The sequence below is a fragment of the Heliconius melpomene genome, chromosome 15 (assembly GCF_056956725.1).
Source record: "Heliconius melpomene rosina isolate 202511_hmr_F chromosome 15, ASM5695672v1, whole genome shotgun sequence".
Lineage (NCBI taxonomy): Eukaryota > Metazoa > Arthropoda > Insecta > Lepidoptera > Nymphalidae > Heliconius > Heliconius melpomene.
In genome coordinates, this window is record NC_140403.1 from 10,067,572 (window position 1) to 10,083,768 (window position 16,197).

At 34.5% G+C, this 16,197-nt stretch overlaps 1 protein-coding gene across 1 annotated transcript; it reads right to left on the reverse strand.

The window, feature by feature from the left end:
- Positions 1 to 4,349: 4,349 nt before the first annotated feature.
- LOC146531671 (15-hydroxyprostaglandin dehydrogenase [NAD(+)]-like) lies at positions 4,350 to 5,257 on the reverse strand. The gene has a single exon (XM_085198620.1). It carries the CDS (start codon positions 5,211 to 5,213, stop codon positions 4,464 to 4,466), a length of 750 nt encoding a protein of 249 aa, XP_085054746.1. The 5' UTR covers positions 5,214 to 5,257; the 3' UTR covers positions 4,350 to 4,463.
- Between the last annotated feature and the right edge of the window lie 10,940 nt (positions 5,258 to 16,197).

Sequence of the window (16,197 nt, forward strand, 5' to 3'; positions counted from 1 at the left end):
ACATCTTATGTTATAAAATAAAAATTTTGACAACACCTCAAGATAAGGTATTATTGAACATCGATACACAATGGCTTTCAACATTGTAGGCAAACAGGACGATTGCAGTCAACATAAGTATGTGTTGTGTTTCTGTATATCTTTTTGGGGCAAAGTGTACATGTTTTTCAAGATCCCAAAACTATTTTTTAGCTTCATGTTCAATAAATGATAGATCAGATCGCGAAACGCGAGTCAAAGTCATTCTCAATTCTTAGAGTAGTTTAGTATACGAAACGCGTCTTTTTATTTGATAAAGTGCTATTTTCTTTATAAAATGTTGTCGTCCAATTCTTTTGTTTGATGTTGATTATAAAGTACCGATATTTTTGTCCCTGACGTGCTAGGTCGATCATTTTTTTCCATTTTATCATAAAAACTAAAAAAATTGAATCTTTTTAGGTAAATAATATTTATATTACTAAAATATATAACAAACAATGCCAAATAATATATGATATAAAACAATAAAAACATTTGAATACAAATAATACAATTAAAATATTAAAGTATATTTTGTAATATTATAAAAATATATGGCGTTTTGAAATCATTCATGTATGGGAAACATGGACGTCGGGTCTGACAGACCCAGGCCCCGTTTAGAAAGTTAAATACTCACGTGTTTTGAACCCAGAGACACAACCACTGCTATCTACATTCATTTTGTCATTAACACGAAAGGTACTGAGAGACTCAGTGGCGGAGGTCACCGAGAAGTGGCCGATTTGTAGAATTCGTAGAACTGTCTGGTCTGTCAGACCCGACGTCCATACTTAAAGGTTAAGAAAAAAATACTAAATGTAAATACTCAATGAAGTCCAAAAAATACCCATGTTGGCACCGACTTTAAAAATGACGGGTTTTAAGTAGTAAAAGGTTATAAAATTATCTGTAAGTTTAAAAATTATATATTAAATTCTTAATTATGATTTAATTGAAATATTATTTGCTATAATTATTTTTTTATTTAAGTTTGTGCGCTTAAGTATAGCTTTGAAATCGTTTCTAATTGTTTTAAAATATTTTTAATTTCCTTTAGATCAAATATAATAAAGCACTTTTATACTAATATAATAAAGCGAAAGAGTTTGTTTGTTTAATTTTTTCAAAAACTTAAAATTTAGTTGCGCATGCGCGAATTCAAGATTGTTTTTTAATTATTCGTTTTTTCGATTAAATTACTTATAATAGTACACAATAAGATATTACTGTTAGAATTCGATTCACAATTGTTTATTTTTTTCATATTAAAGTGACCCTATTTTATAATCAATCTGTTGATAAATGCGGCATAATAAAATATTATAGATGGTAAGCGGGCGAAGCCGCGAGCGAGCCGCTAGTAAGGAATAAAGTCCAACAAATAATAAACTTCAGTGCTATAATTAAATTTGCAAAGGAATTTGTTTGGTACGAGCTATGAGCTACCTCTCTCTAATGGAGATTGCTTAATCATATCTGCACGCTGTCTGCTCAGTAATTTTATGAAGAAATCGACATTTTTTATACATTTTTCTGCATAGCAAAATCTCTCCGTTCTCTGATATCTGTTGAATTTAGAGACATTGCTGAATGTCAACACCACAATCTATCTAATTATAGCGAGGAACAGAAAATTGATATTTACTAGCAGAATTATTTTCTCCAGTTTTGTTATACAAAGGGCAGTACCCCCAGATTTTAACAGAAAATGGGAAACGCGAGTGTCTTAATGGGAACGGAGTGTTTTATCACAAGGTTCTGACAACATACATTGGTACGGATATTACTAAATAAAAGCCTCTAATATTATAAGACGGTTTAATTATACACGGTATGTGTAGGAATTTTTAACGATAATATTAGAAGTTACACGAGTAATAAATGCCTTAGTTCTATGTTCCTTCTTCCTACCCCACCCGGGATACAGCAGGAAGCCATTTTTTTCTCTCTTAATATAAAAAAAATATGTATGTGCGATAAAAAAGTATTATAAGCTTACTTAGCTTCTCGCTACGATCTCTGCATATCTCTTTCGCTTCGTCCACTGTCATCAACTTCTGGCGGATGCAACCTTGCAGCCCTCATAAGGGCTGGCACGGGTCGCCGAGGGCACGCTTTCCATCTTGGACCCCCAAAAAAAAATTATAAATTAGTATTGATAGATCCAGTATAAATTACCTTGAGTTTATTTTCTTAGTTCAATTTAACAAAGTAAAACCTACTCTGCCATCTTCCTTCACGTGTTAATGTTTACGAGCATACAACATTGGACTTAAGGCGAAATCTTAAGCATCTCAGGGAATAGTAAAAGTAAGCGAGGCATCGTGGTATCTTTACGATCGAGAACCGTACGAGCAATAAGTGCTCCGAGCTTAATTATTTAAATTAGTTAGGTCATGCTGTCCCCACTTTTCGAAATACTTCGTCTCGTGTGCTCGGCAGTCAATTTTGCGTATTGTTTTGTTACCTGAGCAAGGAAATTAAAAAAAATCCAATCGTAGAAATCGAAGCCATAACCTTCGCGCTTACAGTTCGACACTGTGCCGCTGCATCACGACGGCTTTATACAAGCTGTGAAACAAAATTCGTTTGTTACATTATTATTTATTGTATAAATGATTGTGTAAAAAAATCATATGGACAACTTCCTTATTTATTCTTTCGTGTTAAGTCTAAACAATTTTTTATATATATTACATATCATATTTTTATAGTATTGCTATTTATTACATCATATAAACGAGTAAGCAAAGGATTATACATAATCCAAGGTAGCAGCAAGAAAAGCCACGAGAGAGTCGTTAGTATTCAATAATTTTCCTTTCCCGAATTATCACACAATCACCAGGTTTACACTCAATTCCTTCACAATTTAGCCACTATAAAATTTTATAAATTTGCTACCCCTATGTTTCCACCCGTTGAGTTTCAGCGTACTTGATGTGAACTAATGCTGCAAAGCTCTTACCCCCTCCAATAATGCTTCATTACGAGAACGACGTATTACCTTATAATTCAATGAAGCAAGAAATTATGAGAAGTCCATTGTTTGTCATTCGCCACGGTGATTGCTCTGATAGGATTTGGGTGATGAAGTAATTTAAAATCTTTATAATATTGTTATATAATCAATAAAAAATTTTGAAACTTTGAAGAACGTTCCGGATGAATTGATGATAGTTCTAGACAGGCTGAGATCTTTTTCTTAATTCCGCTGTTATATAAATTAACTCTAAACCTATATCTGGTCTGTTTGAGTTTTAAGTACATACGCATAAATCCATATATATTATGTTTATTATATTTCATAAAAAAAAATAAGAAAGTGAGAAAAAAATTCCCGAACACCAATATGTTACTAAAAATATAACATTTCTTGAATATAAATAAATAAAGTTATAAAAAGTAACCCTTGATTTCAACACCACTCAGCGAAGATGACACCGCCCTTTTATCTTTTATACCAAATTTTCTCGCTTTAAAATATTTTTGAGACAGCTGAGACAAACTGCTGACCTGGTTTACGAATGTTTTGTGTTTTTTTTTATATTATTTTGAAACAGGTAAGGCAAGGTGTTTACTCAATTTAATATTTCTTGTGTTACTATATATCTTTATTTTCTTTTTCTTTAGGTTTCAATCAAAATTAACAAACTTTTATTGTATTGAATATCAATTACGTTACGTTGTAATTTTGTAATAATAAACATACATGAAACTGGATTCGATACACATTAAATATCTGTATAATCATGTAACAAAAGCTTTAGTGTTTGTTTTCATCTTCACTTTGTTCAAAGCAGGGTAGGCAGAGGGAGCCTTAAACAATTAAAGGACTTAGGCATAGTATATTCCTATAAGGAATATATCGTGAAGCTAGAAGATAAATAAATGTAAAAAAGGTAAATAAAGAGGAGTCTTTTGAATTCTTGCGTGTAATTTATGTTAGTAAACGTATACCCGGTTAAATGTCATTTTGAGCGAAGTTTTATACATAAAAGCAACTACATCAGTAAGAATAAATATTGGTACAATCAAGTGTTTGTTAATAAATTCTTAATGTTGAGCAACAACATGAAATATATTATACGCATGTTTTTTTAAAAAAACATTACTTTTTTCATATAAAAATCACTCTTCTTCACTTTTTATACTTTCTTCTTAGTAAACTTCACGTTTTCTACCGCAGGGAGTCTTTTAGTTATGAACAGGACATATAGATGAACAGGAAACATAGTTAATAAAAATGTAAATGGCTATGATATCTTCATTTAGTGAGAAAATTAATATGAATTTAGATGAACAAAATATTAAAACGTTTGTACTCGTAGTTTCAAATATACCTTTAATTTAATAAAAAACATTATTAAAACCTATCGTTAAAAGTAACAAAAAAATATATCTAACGACTGGGTTAACTATATTTTTTAATAATTTTATCAGACTTCAACAATAGGTTGAGCACCTTCTATTAACCAAGCGGTACCACTATTAGCCTTTTCGAATATTTCTACAGCAGCCTCGCCAACTGAGTCGACCTCTTGCCATGGTTGCTTGCTTAAGAAGACATCAAAATCTTTATTAATCTCCGAATCAAACACTTTTGGATTTTTTACAAGACTTGACCTACTAAATCCTGGGCATATGGCTATTACTCTGACACCTGTTCTATTAAAATTGTAAACATGTCCTAAGGATTTGGAGAAACCGAATACAGCGAATTTGGAAGCTTGGTAAATTGGGAGAAATTGGTCTATCCTATAGCCATACCTCGATGCCATATTGATAATTGTGCCGCCTTGCCCATTCTTATCTGTTCTCATGTGTTCCCAAAACTTTAACGACCATTCTATCACTGCTGTAACATTGATATCAATGGTTCTTTTAGCTTGCAAGTCGTTTAATATACCTGCATTGTTAACAAGCACATCGACAGTCTTGTAAGTGTCAATAAGTCTTTTAAATATAACTTCTAGATCTTTTGTGACGTCACATTTAAGGAATACAGCACGATCATTTCCATATTTCGCGCACAGTTTTTTCGCTGTACCTGCTCCTTGTTTTTCGTCAACATCAAGAAGAACCACTACTTTGGCTCCTTTTTCAAGATAATTCACTGCTATTGAATGTCCAATACCCACAGCACCACCAGTGACGACGACAACTTTATTTTTGAGATTTTTAGCCATGTTAACTTGACAGACTAGTTACAGCACAATAAATTTATCTCGGATTACTCTTTATATAAGTACAACAAGCGTAGAGTCAAAGGTCTTAATTCATTAGACAACATAAACAACTTCTGCTTATCACTTAACGTGCCTATCATATATAATATTTTGCGCGAATATTTTTTTAAGACTGGCGCAGTTGTATGTATTGTATTGTACATTTATTAAAATATATTTTTATTGTATGTTGAAAAAAATAAAAAAGCACAAATAAATCTAAATCGTGTGGAATTTTTTCATTATTTATTTGTTTTATTCTAATTTCCTATTGACGCTAGTCGTAGCGAAGAGGCACAAATACTTTTTGGGGGTTCGATCCCCATTCGAGGAAATGAAATATTTATTGAAATGAAGATTTTCATCCTTCTGCCTTCCCTTTTTTTTTTTTTTTTTTTTTTCGCTGGGAAATGCATTTACGCAGACCGCCCATACGGAAGGCGTGCCTTACGGATGAGCGGTACTGTGGGACTCACCGGTGAGACCGATCATACCCACTAAAACCCAGCGGTAACCCTCTCCACCAAAATGAGACGCCGCAGGATCGCTCGCGCATACTACTACGACGCCTCGGTGGAAGGCCCGCCTTTTGCAGGCCATCATCGCTTTCAGGGTGCCCTAGGGCATCCGCAATAACCTTGCAGGAAGATCAACCTGACCTTCCCGCGGTAGCTCCTCTAGGGTAGGGGGAGTAGAAGACGCGCATACCGCCTTCTTCTACCCCCTGGCCTACGGCGGCGGAGCGAGTCTGCGTTCGAGCTGGACTCGCGCACCCGCTCCGCGGCCTCCTTCAATGCGATTACTGATTCGCAGAAGGAGACCATTGCAGACCAGTTCCTCTCACAGTCCAGCATAGCCCCTACCACACTGGCCAGTGAGAGGTCTCTACCCACTGCCGCCATCAAGGCATGGCGTTGTGGGGCCCAAGCGGGGCATTCAGCCAGAGTGTGATGCGCCGAATCCACGGAGGCATCACACTCGTGGCACACCGGCGACATCTCCCGACGTGCAATCTGATGCAGGTACTTACCGAAACAACCGTGCCCCGTCAGAACCTGCACCAGTCTGAACGTCAGGACACCAAAACTCCTTTTAACCCAGCGACCCAAGTGTGGGCGAACTGCCTCCACTGTCGCTAGGCCTGCCGCCGGTGACCCCAGGTCCTCTCTCCAACGCCGGATCAGGGCTTCGTCCGCTCTTCTCCTGATCCGCGCGATAACCTCTGCCGATGGTTGCTCACCTCGCGACCGCTCACTTGCTCGAAAAGTGTAAACTTTAGCAAGCACTTCCGCCTGCAGCTCCCAAGGCGGATCGCCCGCCAAGAGTGTAGCCGCCGTCCACGACACCGTACGGTAACCTCGAATTGCTTTCACCGCTATAACCCGCTGCGCTTTCCGCAAGTGGGTTTTATTGTGAGCGGTGAGAGCGTCAGCCCACACAGGTGCACCGTACAATGCCATGGATCTCAACACACCGACATAAAGCCGTCGGCATGAAGAGTCCGGCCCTCCGACATTCGGCAATAGCCTGCCAAGAGCTCCAGCGCAGTTTACAAGCTTTGGTGCAAGCAGAGCGAAGTGCGGTTTGAACGACCATCGACCGTCTAGGGTGAGACCCAGATATTTCATCTGGGTCCGTACCTCCACCTCCTGATCCTGGATGTTCAGAGTAGCCCTACGGGGGGGACCCCTCCGCCGGCCATGGAATAGGAGAGCCTCTGTTTTGGGCATCGAGACCCTCAGACAAACGTCTTACCTCTTACCTCAGTCAGTGAGGACAAGTTCTTTTATCCTATCCTATATCTTATAAAACAAAGTCGCTTTTCGTGTCTGTCTGAACTTTCTAACTCTTCTTCTTCTAAACCAGCCAACGGATTTTTATACAGTTTTCACCATTAGGTCGAGTATTTTTCAGGGAAGGTTTATATATAGTTTATTATTTGTACATTCTTATGTAAATTAACATAAATACGATAAATGTGTCTAAAGTCCTACCCGTTGAGACACTTTCGCGCATGCGCTGCTTTAATGGTAAGTACTACATGAAAATAATGTACTGGAGTATTGTTCCTCTTAATAAGATCTACAAAAAAGTCCGCGAGAGCATATTTTTATCTTTTAAGGATAACGTGTAGTGATCATATTTCTGTCTAAAAATAGTAATTTCAATATATTTTTTATTGTGAGGGATATTTTTCCATAATGGTATCAATCCTTATCCTTTAAAATACTTTATTAATTTTCTACGTTAAACGAAGATAAAATTTGCTATTTACACTATTTCGAAATTGCGAATAGTATTAGAGAAAAACGCATTTAATTGTTGACACATCCCGCCGTTGATACATCAGCTGTGCCGACTCAAGTTTTACTTATCCCTTACTCTCAGCATATAAATAAGTATATTAGTTACGTTGGCCATTTAATGTAGATCAAAACTGTCTTTTACTGTTTTTTCATTTTAATAAGTACTTTAGAAGTTGTTACAATATCAAAACGTCCTTGCCGCCCCGCGACGTTTTGCTTATACAAGCACGTCATGAGCAGTCATCGGTGGTTCAGTGGTAGAATGCTCGACTGCCACGCGGGCCCGGGTTCGATTCCCGGCCAATGCATTCTATTTAATTTTCCTCACAGGCAGCCACATAGTGCTTGCTTTTCATCAGGGACAGTATACCCTCTTCAGCATTAACCACAAGCTCGAAACAAAACCCGCCCGCTATAGAGGCATAGCAACGAAGATTTAGATGCGTTTGCACGTATTGGATAATTGGAGTTGAATGTATTATTTCAGCGCGATATATTTGGTTTCATATTTTTTGTAGTAGTTATTAGTAGGTAGGCTTTTGTTTATAATTTCTTCCGTTTAAAAATAGACATTTAACTATCTAAAAATAGTCATTTAAAAATATTTTAATAAGTACTTGAAAAGATTAGTAGCACAGATTTAAATTACGGTACCTACTAAAAAAAACCTTGCTGTGTAAAACAATTGGAAATTGAAACTACGAAAATGCGGGTTGCATTAGAGTTTAATTAATTTTCACATTATCTTAAGTGCTTTGGAAACATACATTATATGAATAATCCAGTAGTAAAAGCGGGCGAAGCCGCAAGGGGGTCGCTAGTATCTTATAAAACAAAGTCGCTTTTCGTGTCTGTCTGTTGTTTCTAACTCTTCTTCTTCTAAACCACCCAACGGATTTTGATGCGGTCTTCACCATTAAATCGGGTGTTTTTCGTAGAAGGTTTATATATAGTTTATTATTTGTACATTCTTATGTAAATTAACATAAATACGATAAATGTGTATAAAGTCCTACCCGTTGAGACACTTTCGCGCATGCGCTGCTTTAATGGTAAGTACTACATGAAAAAAATATACTGGAGTATTGTTCCTCTTAATAAGATCTACAAAAAAGTCCGCGAGAGCATATTCGTATCTTTTAAGAATAACGTGTAGTGATCATTTTTCTGTCTAAAAATAATAATTTCAATACATTTTTTATTGTGAGGGATATTTTTCTATAATGGTATTAATCCTTATCCTTTAAAATACTTTATTAATTTTCTACGTTACACGAAGATAAAATTTGCTTTTTACAATATTTCGAAATTGCGAATAGTTTTACAGAAAAACACATTTAATTGTTGACACATCCCGCCGTTGACACATCAGCTGTATGGTACTCAAGTTTCACTTATCCCTTACTCTCAGCCTATAAATAAGTACATTAGTTACGTTGGCCATTTAATGTAAACCAAAACTGTCTTTTACAGTTTTTCATTTTAATAAGTACTTTAGAAGTTGTTACAATATCAAAAAAATCCTTGCTGCGAAACGGCTCGCCACTCGCCATGCGTTCGCCGCGCCCGCCTGCCTTACACGCGTCGGTGGTTCAGTGGTAGAATGCTCGCCTGCCACGCGGGCGGCCCGGGTTCGATTCCCGGCCCATGCATTCTATTTAAATTTCCTCACAGGCAGCCACGTCGTGCTTGCTTTTCATCAGGGACAGAATACCCCCTTCAGCATTAACCACAAGCTCGAAAAAAAACCCGGCTGCCTCTATAGCAACGAAGATTTAGATGCGTTTGCACGTATTGGATAATTGGAGTTGAATGTATTATTTAAGCGCGATATATTTGGTTTCACATTTTTTGTAGTAGTTATTAGTAGGTAGGTTTTTGTTTATAATTTCTTCCGTTTAAAATTAGTCATTTAACTATCTAAAAATAGTCATTTAAATATATTTTAATAAGTACTTGAAAAGATTAGTAGCACAGATTTAAAATTACGGTACCTACTAAAAATTCCTTGCTGTGTAAAACAATTGGAAAATCCTTATTGAAACTACGAAAATGCGGGTTGCATTAGGGTTTAATTAATTTTCACATTATCTTAAGTGCTTTGCAAACATACATTACATGAATAATCCAGTAGTTAAAGCGGGCGAAGCCGCAAGAGGGTCGCTAGTATATATATATATATATATAGATTAGTATTTAGTAAACAACAGGGTACAAAGTTACGGTTATTATAAACGAAATAGTTCGCAAGGTTATTAAAAATGTATATGGCTATAGATAACTTAATTTAGTGAAAAGATAAATATTAATTTAGACCAATATATTGAGTTTAATCACAACCATATCTTTAATTTATTGAAAAAACTTATTTCAATAAGTAACAAAACATAGATAACCCAGTTATTAGACTTCAACAACAGGTTGAGCACCTTCTATTAACCACGCCGTACCACTATTAGCCTTTTCGACGCTTGTCGTAGCGTAGGGGCACAAAATGTGACTGTCAATGAGATTTTTTGGTGGTTCGATCCCCATTCGAAGAAATGAAATATTTATTGAAATGAAGATTTTCATCCTTCTGCCTTCCCTGCTACGTGCAGGATTCAAAGGGAAGCTGATTTGATTTTTGATTTAATTTTAATCATTTCCCATAATTCCTATATGTTGACACTACGTTTCCTCTGCCTACTACTACTATTAATATAATTTAACACTAGAAGCGCCCCCGTCCCATTTTTGACCCAAACGCAAGTTTGATTGTATATAACTTTTTTATTTGTTAATTTATGTAGATGAAATTTTTTTACTATTACCAATTTTACACCTTTATTTAATTAAAGATATAAATAATTTTATAGCAGTCATACTTTTTGAAAAAAAATTAGATTTACCTAGAACTGCCGCTGGGTCATTTTTGTCCCGCCATTATTATTTTGTTATTTGAGGGTATAATTTGACATATTTTCATGCCTCGGGGACGAGGTGGAGGTGAAAGGGCGATGCGGGGGCGGAAAAAATTGAATAGTAGGTTTAGCAGTCAATACCTAAGTTTTTAGGGTTCTGTAGCTTTTAAGGAAAAAAAAACCCTTATAAGATCATTTTTTTGTCCATCCGTCTGTCTGTGCCTTTATTTCAGGAATGCTTGGAGAAATCGAGTTGATATTCATATGAGTATATGAATATCAACTATATGACGATCTACAGTCCCTTAATTTCCTGAAAAAGCGCCCTTAAAAAAAGATATGACCATTTACATAGTAAAAAACGTGTATTTCGACACTATAAAGGGAATCAAATTAATAAGGTACTTTCAGTGAACTTAGAATTATGAAATTTGGCAGCTAGCATCTACATGTAGTACAAGTACAAGAAAAAATCTGAAAACTATACATTTATGTATAAATCTTAAAAAATAATAGCCTGAAAAGTGGGGTAAAATTGGTGTCAATACTAAATTTTGCCGCTAGTTCAAGTGAGGTATCAGATGAAAGGATGACTAAGCTAGGCTTGAATTTCAGAAAAAACACTCGATACCAAATGTGGACAATTGTAGGGTAGGTAGAGGGAACCTGGGAACCTAGTGCTATGCACTCCGCTGGCATTTTCCGCCAAATTCTGGAGGCATTACCACGCAATGTTCATCATCATCATCATCATCTGTGATGTATCACTGATGAAGAATATATTAATGCATTACTTGGCCTAATAATAATATTAACTAATTTCAATAACTTATAATTTTGTAAGAGTTATTCAGTTAGTTGTCACGACCTTAGAACGTATTTGAAATATTTGATTCTTTCTTTGTGTTTTGTTTTTTGCTACTTTTATGTTTGTTAAATAATAAGAATTGATTATTAAAGATGGTCTACATACTTTACGATTTATTTTAATAATATTTTTTTTGTATTATACCAACAATCAACATAATAAGTAGAATGGGACAAATTTGTCACGACGGCGGTTCTAGGGGGGTCTCAATCTTCGGCACTTCTAGTGTTAAAGCTAAATAAAGAGCAATATCGCCAATTCTTACGTAAAAGGACACCGGATAAAATCTCATTTAAAGCGAACTCAGCGATATCAAATATTTGTCAATTAAATTTTATTATTAAATATATGGACATGTTTTTTTTATCAATTCATTATGTTTTTTTACATAAATAACCAGTTTATTACAACTGCGATACACTAACCTAATAAATTACTGGGATCTTCGCTTTCCACTCTTTCTTTGTAATTCACGTTTTTACCCGCATATAGTAAGGCAGACAAAGAACTTACTGTCAAGACACTCGGTTCTGCGTTTTCCATCAAAATTCGAGTTAAGTAGCAAAAATCAATAGTATATTTTTTTTTACCAGACCAGAACACATGATAATAATTTATTCCCCTGAGTGAGCATCGAATCCATCCGCTATACATTCGTGCGGCAGTTGTGGGTAACACTGACTACTAAAGTAAAATAATGCTTCACATTTTTCAAAACTAGTCGCCGAAGTCCTCTCGACATTTATTTGAGACTAGCAGACCCGCGAACTTCGTATCGCCTAACAGTCGATTTTTTTTTAATATGTATTCTGTTATTAGCGACACCGGGTCAGCTAGTAAGATAAAAAAAATAAAACCTTAATTCATTTGTAATTCTTATAATATTCATTAAAAATTATAATAAAAATAACAATTTCCGATATCTTATTATGATGCCTAATTATTATATTTTATTTTATTTTTACTTATTCTAAATTCAGTTTCATTTTCATTGTAGTACTTTATGGTACACGTTATTTTTTGTTTGGTTATCTGGCGCGTAAACAAACAGAGCAGATGGTTTTCCAACACGGGTACAGGCAACATACAATAGACCATGCGAGAAACATGAGTTTTCTATATTAATACCACATACACTTAATGACTGCCCCTGGGATTTATTTATAGTCATTGCGAAAGCAAGCCGTACTGGAAACTGCTGTCTTTTAAGATCGAACGGTATGTCAGTCGAAATCATTGGGATGCCCCGCATCATCAAAAAGTCTTCTCCTTTATACTTTCCTTTCAATATGATTGCTTCTATTACGTTATTCATTATTTTTTTATCGCTAATCGTATGCCGTTACAAAGTTTCAGTTGGTTAATATTTCGCAACATTATAACTACACATCCAAGCTTTAATTGAAGGTTGTGAGGCGGCAATCCTGGCAAATCAAGTGAATTTAAAAATTCCGGTGGATAGTTCACGACATCATCTTCATTAGTTGCCGTATCAACTGACTTATGTGTCCTTATTTTGCCAGGAATGCCATCTTGAAAATTTATATTTAATTCATTTACATCAGTGTGTTTGGCAGCCAGTAAAGCTCTTTCGCTCAACCAATTATGGAATAAATAATCAGCAACATTTCAGCAACATTTGGAAGCATTTTATGAATGAGTTCATCTTTTGATTACGTTAACTGACAAAAACAATCAGGAAAGGTGATGCAGCCAGTCAGCGCATATATAGGAAGTTGCCATTACCAATATCAATGAGTTGTTTAGAGAATATGTATCCAGATTGATCATTTTGCAACATGACACGCATATTCTTGCTTAAATGTAATACCTTGACATGTTTCCACAATTTCGAGGACTTTAAACATGAATTCAGTTCATCAGCTTGCATTGAACGTGGAACCACTGGCAATCCTCCTCCTTATAATAAAATAATTGCGCCACCAAATTGATTGGCAAACTGAGTTTTTACAATAACCTTTCAATATTGGCAAGCTGAGTTCATAGGTCCAATAGCAACACAGCTGTAGGCACTGCTGGCATCAATTGATATAATAAAATAAAAATAAAATAAAATAAAAATAAAAAGCCTTTTATTTCTTGCTAAAGTAAATTACAACTATTCTTAAATTACAACTATTCTTAGGTTTTTTCTTAGGTTAGTTACATTTTTTTTTAATATATATGTATATATATATATATATATTTTTAATTTATTTTATTTTAGGGTTAGTATCGTAATGTTTATTTTATTATTTTAATATTATTATTTATTTTTTCTTTCTATTTGTTTATTTAATTCAATATATTTCGCAAGAACCCCTCAACAGGTGAAGGCCTCCTCCAAAGTTTGTTGATCTTCACATAATGTAATGTAGTTTATTTAGTTTGTAGTTTATTGGTATGTTCCGTATGTTTATATTTTTCTTTGGAGGGTTGTGGTCATATTCTCCCACGGTGACCAACCGGCTTGGGAGATTAGATTTATTAATAGTTGTTGTTTGAATATTGTATGTGTTTTTTCTGCAAGAGGGGGGGTGGTAGTTGCTATTTGTACATGGATTTATTTTGTTGATTATTGGCTGCGTCATTTGGCTTCTTGTTAGTTAAAAAGTTTAGCATGCTGGGCTTTAAAACACTCTCGGATAAGCTTGATGATCTTTGTATCGATCTCTGCGTTTTATTCTTCTTACATGCTTGCAATTTTTGCTCAGCTCCATTATTCTTGTTGTGCTCAGGGGAATTGGAAAGAGTTCTTTTTTTGTTTTCGTATGCTGGTGTATGTATATTATTGTTTAGTATTACAATTTTATCATATTTAATTATTGCTTTGTTTCCTTTTTCTCTCTCCAACCTTACTTCCTGTTGTAGTAACTTTCTTTTTTCCAATATATTTTTCGGGTAATCCTCTTTAATATAATAATGAGTGCCTTTTAGTGCTCCTCTATTTTGAGATATATCTATTTTTATACCAATCAATTAATATATCGTAACAAAAAGCAGCTCGATTCAAATTTGCACAATTATCAGTCAACTATCGTGCTCACGTTCATTGCAATCTTCACGTTCTGGGCAGTACGATTAGATTCTTCTGCCTAAATTTGTCCACCGCCTTATAGAAGGCATATTTAGTAAGTCACAAATACACAACACTTTATTAATTTTATAAAATTTGTGGCTTTTAGATTTAGTAATATAGACGCACAATGAGACGTTTACATTTTAATTGACATCTTACCATAGAAATATTGACAAATATTGACATTAACAGACTGAGATCCCAGGGCCCCCAGATCTACATCATTTTAACAAAGCTGAAATTTTGAGGATTGATAGTCTAATATGTACTTAAGACTCTCTAACTTAAAAAACCATCAGAGATAGTGCCAACTTAAAGCACACTTCCAGTTGCGTTAAAGTAGAAAGTCTCTTTTTTTTTCATTTATTTATGTACCACACAAGAAAGAAAGTACAGAAAACTTATGATAACAGAAAAAATGTGTACAATGGATAACTTATCTCTAACAGAGATCTCTACCAGAAACGAATGAACGAACGAATTGAATGTAAGGGGATGTTAAAAGAAATGATTCGGGTGCGGTATTTTAATATAATGTTAATAATAATAATAATAATAAACCTACATACAAATATACATAACATTAATCAATATTACTATACCTACATAAATATATAAAATGACATATAAGAGTTGAAACAGAAAAAGAAAATTAATAAAAAAAAGACAAAGCGTCTACTAAAGATTCTAATTGAGATTAATAAATGTTGTTTTAATTTGATTTTAATAGTATTTAGAGATGGATTGCCCGACAGTATAGAGTTAGGTAATGAGTTCCATAAGCGCACTGCTTGAACTGTGAAGGATTTTTCATATAAAGAGGTAGCAGACCCTAAGCAACCATATCAATCCGATGGCTTTATCATTTTCCCAAAAAGCAATATACCGTTATTTTTCTCTACCTCTGTAAGGATCCCATTTTCATGTTAGTGAGTAAGCATACTGTCTTAACTACATGTAAGACTATTAGTCCTCAAAATTTCAGCTTTGCTAAAATGACGTCGGTCTGGCGGCTCTGGGATCTTGGGCTATAATATTTATACGATACTAACGTCACTCAATTTTTTCTTCCAGGAATCCAGCTACTAACATTTAAACTTTATAGTAGGGTATTAAAGTCCAAATTGACTTTTAAGTAGATATTACTACGAATCTTTTGTATGGGAATATAGAAAAGTCATGTTTTTGGACCTTTTCTGGATTTTTTTTATTTTTTTCTGTCAGTTATAACCATCCTCGTACTTCAAGGAATATTATAAAAAAAGAATTAGCAAAATCGGTTCAGCTGCTCTCGAGATTTGCGTTTAGCAACACATTCAGCGATTATTTTTTATAAAAAAGAAGATATTTCGTATATTTTATTGATATTATAAAATTACTTTTGCCTCGTTCCAGAGTGAGGTAATGAAAATATTAAATATTTCATTTCTTCAAGTAGGAATCGAACTCAAAACCTGTCGTGTATATAGTCGCGTGCTTGTGCCACTGCGCCACAACGGGCCTAAAAATTATAAGAATGTAATATTTTTTTTCTGTGATACACATATATGTTACCGATTTATGGTTTTTTTAAAAAAATTTATTTGAATATATTTACTTACATTTATATCATTTGGTGTTGAACCATTTTAAATAATAATTATGGTATTACGTAAACGTCAAAACAAATGTTTATCACGTAGAATAATTTATTTTAAGACGACTGACGAATTATATGTAATAAAGTTTAGCTGGGTGACTGGGGTTCCACATTGGATCCAATTTTTTTTGATGTCAACAAAAAATGCTC